Source organism: Oculina patagonica, unplaced genomic scaffold, assembly GCF_052425735.1.
Source record: "Oculina patagonica isolate OP01 unplaced genomic scaffold, crgOcupat unplaced571, whole genome shotgun sequence".
Lineage (NCBI taxonomy): Eukaryota > Metazoa > Cnidaria > Anthozoa > Scleractinia > Oculinidae > Oculina > Oculina patagonica.
Genome location: NW_027558440.1, coordinates 1 through 5,904, shown reverse-complemented (window position 1 = coordinate 5,904; position 5,904 = coordinate 1). Strand labels below are relative to the sequence as shown.

At 37.8% G+C, this 5,904-nt stretch overlaps 1 protein-coding gene across 1 annotated transcript; it reads left to right on the top strand.

Moving 5' to 3' along the window:
• Positions 1-1,258: 1,258 nt before the first annotated feature.
• On the top strand, positions 1,259-5,232 carry LOC144640935 (bone morphogenetic protein receptor type-2-like; the record flags this gene model as incomplete). Its single annotated transcript, XM_078499998.1, has 3 exons — positions 1,259-1,399; positions 1,927-2,013; positions 4,870-5,232. Coding segments are annotated over exons 2-3 (427 nt in total), but the record flags the coding sequence as incomplete, so codon positions are not given.
• Between the last annotated feature and the right edge of the window lie 672 nt (positions 5,233-5,904).

The following is a 5,904-nucleotide window of genomic DNA, read 5'->3' as shown; positions in this document are numbered from 1 at the left end:
GGATTTTTGTTTTAAAATCCAAGATGGCGGCCAAAAGAAGGATATGAGAGCAAATTTCAATTTCGATTTACACAGTGAAAGCTACCGTTTTATCCTTGCTATGACACATTTTTATGATGCTTAATAGTCAAAGAGTAATATTAGACAAGTTTCGTTTGTTCCCCTTAAGTGAGCCATACAACCCCACTAGCTGATGGACTAAAAATACGCTTACTAAATTTCGTCGAGAATACAATCGCAGCGCATGATGGGAAGGTTGGGTTGAATACCGTCGAATATACAACGGCTTTCCTGTATTCTGATTGGCTGTATTTTCTATGGCATGGTATAATATTTACTGCAAAAATGAACAATTCTTTTTAAGGTAACTGAAGACCTCAAGAGTCCTCATGGGCTCGATGAGGATGAGTGAGTGAGTGAGTGAGTGAACTTTCAACAATTTGTTACTCGAAACAGTTTCTGTTATTGTGAATTTTTAATATTTATTAAAGTTTTGTTTTAAACATTTGGCTGTTTCTCAAAAAAATTAAATAAGCGCCCTGTCTCAAATAAGCGCCCTTCCTGGAGGTGCCAAAAGTAAATAAGTGCCCCGGGCGCTAAATCTTCTTTATTTTATTTTTTTAATCGGACAAACGTTTTTTTATGAAAGAAAAGGTCATTTGTAACCTGTCCAAGAAAAAGCGAAAGGTGGTTTTTAAGGTCTTCAGCTTTTAAAAGCCTTTTAAGGCCTTTAAAAGCTGAGGCTTTTAAAAAAGCCTAACTGTGGAACACGCAATAATGACCTAAATAGTACAATCGTATAGAAATGTTTATTTTGTTTCTTTAAATGAAGTCTTGACGATATTGACTCTAAAGAGATCCAGACTTTAAGGAGCCACAAAATAAAAATATAATCTTTGAAAAGAATTCATTTTATGAAAAATCTTCGGCAAGTCGGCCTATTCTCTACAGCTACCTTGAAAAGACTTCGTACTTCTTTGGCGGAAATTACACTGTATCCATTCCACATCGAAATATTGTCTTTGGACATAATTCTGTATATCTGTGGTGTTTTGTGGACAGGACAAATTGTCTGAAGGCTGTAAGCGTCAAAACCAGCTGCAGGGATTTTGCAAATTCTTTATTTTATGGCGGATAGACATAACATGGATGGAATTATAATAGTGGATCAAATTTCGACAGGAGCTGTTGAGTTCCTTTGATTGACATCCGCCGCTCTCGACTGCTGATTGGCTGTTGAAGATATTCAATACACACACGAGAAAATTGTTCGCGAATGTCTGTATAATGCTTGTGTTTTGCTTGACACAAAAACCGCTATTCCAAAGGAATATTTATCATTCTAGGCCTTTTCGTTGCGATCCTCGATACCAAACGTACAACTGATGATCAAGGAAAGGTAAGAGTTTGTTAATATTAGTCAAAACCTTGATTTTTCAGCCCAAGATTGTCCATTGAACTGCTTCGTTTCATGGCGACACGAAGGCTGCCAGATTTTATAAGCCTTTATATGTGATTTCTACCCGGGTTTAGAACAGTAAAATACGTCGTTTTCCTCTGAGAAAGCCGAGTTATTGAGTCTTGTTGAATTGTGTTGCAAAGCGAAATACATTCGGACATTTTTGAGGCTAATAATGTAAAGTTTACGATCTCCTGCGAAGCGCGCTTTGCGTGATGGCTGAATGATGCCATAGTTAGACATAAGCAATATCAAAACGATCCCTGTTTTGGCGTCCAAAACGTTTTTCTGCTGTCTGCTGCCTTCCTTTGAGACTTCCCTCACTAATCTTTGTTTTTATTGTTTACTCGAATGTCCAGCATTTGCATTTGAAGGTGTTTCCCAGCCAAAAATGTATAATGCTTAAATATTGCTGTGTCCAGACGTACAGGCTTAATGGTCATGATAACGTTATTAAATTATTGCAGATAAGGAAAGACCTTTTGTAGAAATGAAGGATTACCGTCTCCTAGTGGTTCTGCTGGTTATAACCACCTTGATATGCGTGAAACAAGGTAAACTTAAATGAGAATTTATCATTTATAACATTGACTAGTTCTATGACAGTTTTAGGGGGCAAAGATAAGACTTGAGCTTATATGCAATAAATCAGTGATAGGATTAATGGCTTAAGGGCTTGCATAAAATACCCTGATAACTGAGATCCTGCTTTCTTTGAGAATTAATTGTGAAACATGTACGGTATAAATATCAACTTTTCTTACATCAGAATAAATATGACGTGCGATCCAGACAACATGTCTGGGATTTCATACACCGCATAACAATGACCAGGAGTCCTTACCATTTGAATGGAAGTTCTTGTAATGATTTTCGGACAAGTGGTTCTAGCCCCAGTCGTTCAAAGGTTGGATAATGCTATCCACCAGATAAATTACTATCCAGTGAATAGCGTCAGACCTCTCAAGTCTCACGATTTTGCCGTGAGACTCACGACTTTTAGTTCAATCTCACGGTCTCACGACAAGACACAAAAATCTCACGATAAACAAAGTCACAAGCTATAGCTTGGATACAATTTCTTGTATAATGTCATTTTTGGCTTACTAAGGCGATTGTCTTGCGCTAATTCTGTGTAAATCCGTAGCCAGCAAAAGTATTTCATTAGTTTGTTCGCTAGACATACAATAGAACCCATATATAGAAGACACAAGCCGTGAAAAGAACGTTAATTTTTGTGTTGCTAAAACAGGAAAAAAACTCCTTCTCTTGATTAGCACCTGGTTTTAGTTATTTTTGTCTGTCAGTTGAAAATCTCCCGGTTTTTACTTGAATCTCCCGGTTTTTTGACCTCGATCTCCAGATTTCCGGTTCTTTGAGGTTGAGAGGTCTGTAGCGTAGTATCGTTTGTTAAGACTTATCCACTGGGTAGCGATTTATTTGGTGGATAGTGTTATCCACCCTTTCAACAAATCAGGCTCTGGACTTTGCTTATTCATGGAAAGGCAATGGCACGCCAGTGAGCTTTACTTTTTGATATATTTGCCAAATGCTGGGAGGGTCTGGGTAAAAACTTGATGGTGAGTCTGCCGTCTTCTCAGCAGTGGTACAGTATTGTGAAAAAGTAATGCACCCGAAAAGCGTGAATTTCGTTCTTTGTTCTCGTGAAATTTCGCTCGAAGTGACGCGAACTTTTTGCGTGACTTTTCGAGCGAAATTTCGTGAGAACAAAGGCCGATATTTCTTAGAATTTTCCTTACCTCAACGATAATTCGCAATATTTCGCTTCTCACTAGAAGAAAATTCGCGTGCAGCTCAACAGTAGTTTGGTATTCTTCAAGCAAAATTCTCCTCGTGATTGATACGATCACCTGCTCATGTTACTTGACACAAAATATATCTTGGGTACCGTTCTTTTCAATTCGATGTAGCATGATCAAAAACTGTTCCATATTAAGTCTAAATAACACCACAACAATCTTGAGTGATAAGAATAATTTATTACTTACTTAAAATTTCAAGTTCATAAAGGCAAACAGTGCGTTCGTAAAAACATTCACAGAAAGATCGCGCTGACATCGAAAGCAAAATTCGCTGCAGATGTTACTAATTCTCGCATATTTTTCGACCCTTTGATCCAGATAAAAGACAGGCATTGCAAGGAACCTTTCAATAGACGTTCTTTTTCACTTAAGCGTAAAAAGGTCTCAAAGTGTACAATTTCCACATATTAACATCGCAAAAACATTCAGGAATCGTCTTGTGGAATCAATCTTGTGCCCAGGACACTCTGCCATTGTTATAGCAACCGTTTGGCCCCAGATCCTCCGAGTGCGTGCATGAATTTGTTCGCTCGAAATTTGATGTTGTGGTAGATTTGATGTTGTGGAATAATTTCTCGACTTCTGTACTTTCTTGGACACCAAGAAGAGAAAAGAGGAGAAGAATGGCTAACCATTGTATAGATCTAACCGTCGAAAGGAAAGGACTTTACCTGCTAAACAACTGTAACTTGCTTAGTTGTTATATGTGCCAGGCGCCATGTTCGATCGACATGCAGTTGTTCTGAGTTGTTTTACGCTATCAGGCTGCAAGGAATCAGGCTATTTTTGTTTCATTGTCGGTTACAGGTAAATGGCTTAGTAGCTGTTTGAATTCCAATGCGTTTATTAAATTTTTGTGGTCTGGATAAACTTTCCTGTTTTCTTTCCTGCGTGTTCGAATTTAAAAAAACAATGCCTAATGCGTTTTAGCCATGTCTCACAACTTCACAACAGTTTTGAAAAGAAAACGATCAAGATGAAAGATCTAAATTTCGTTCACGGTAAGTTTTGCTTGAAACACTTATAACTGCCCTGAAATATCGCCACGAAAGTTCAGAATCAAGCGAATTATCGCGTGAAAGTGCCTGAAAATTCGCAAAAGTGTGCGATAATTAGCGACAAATTACCGCACATAGCGTATTATCCTTCGAAATTTCGCGTGGTTTTAAACAATAGACGTCACGAAAATATGACGAAACAGCGCGAATTGTCGCAGAAATATCGCTTCAAGCGAAATTTCCTCGAAAAGCCCCGAAAAGCGCGAATTTCGCCAAATTTCGGGTGCATTACTTTTTCACAATACTGTATGTTTTTTTTCATGAGGAGCCTGGTATTGTGAACGAATGGTACAACTAAAAGTATCAACTACTTACTCTACTTTGCTCAGATAATTTTTTTCATTAAATTAAAATCGTTATCAAACAAAGATTCTTTCAAGCAGTCAGTTACGCTACCCAAACCAGGTGCCTATTTTATTGAAACCCCTGAGTATTAATCATTCTTTTTGCTAATATTTTCACGTATGATAGCAGTGAAAGACTGTAAGAAACCTATTTACAGACCTGGCTCATTTTATTTTTTTGTCAGGTTCTTGCCAGGGAGGTAAAGAATTGCTGTGCGATTCTTACCACACTGACGTAGGAATTTTCAATGGAACTGAAACTTGTAAAAGCTCTGATGAAAGTTGTTTTGTTCTGTGGAGAGAAGAGACAAATGAGCGAAACGAAACATTTCAGACAGTTATTAAAAAAGGGTGCTTTATAGTCACAGAAGAGAAACCTTCTAAACCTTGTCTAGAAGACTGCATTCAAAATCCATACTTTGATGCCTTCAGAAGTGTAAATGTTTCTGGCTTCTGTTGCTGCAATGTGGACATGTGTAACAGAAACTTTACTCCAGTATACTACACTGAGTATGAATCTACTGTTGCTCCATCAACTACTACAGGGGGTAAGTTGATATACCATATTTTCTTGAATAAGTGCCGTCCTGGACTTAGCGCCTCCCTCAAATAAGCACCGCAATTAAGCGTCACCTGAGTCTTAGAGCAAGGATAAGAACCAGCAATGACCTCATCCCACCTAGAATTTGTATGATGCTGGGTATATGATTTGAACCCTGTTCACACCGTCACTCATTTCCATCTCTTGTGTGAAACATGTAATATCTATTGGCACTTTGTAAAGTGTCTGATTGGTAAATAATTTTAGATAATTTTAACAGTAGCAACCAACCAAAGACACCACATTATCTCTGTTAGAGTAGTGTTCACAATTACTGTAGTATTATTAAATGCAAAGTGGCACAGGTAGGTGCAGTACGGTTTAAATTTTCATCAACGTGCTGTACATGATTGTAAATCGAACTTTAGAGGCTGTTGGGAGGCCTAATAAAGGACTGCTTATACTAACGTCTTCCCACTTTACACTGTACATGTGTACAGCACTGATGCAAACCAAGGACAAAAAAATTTTGTGCATGCATTTTGTATTTACCATATTTATTTCAAACTTAGCCTGTTTGGCCCGAAATTTTTTTGACTCCTGCAGTTCGTTTGTGCCTGGTGTTCATTAAACAAGGGTTTTTATTAATTCTTTTTGACAAACATGTCTCTGGCTAATA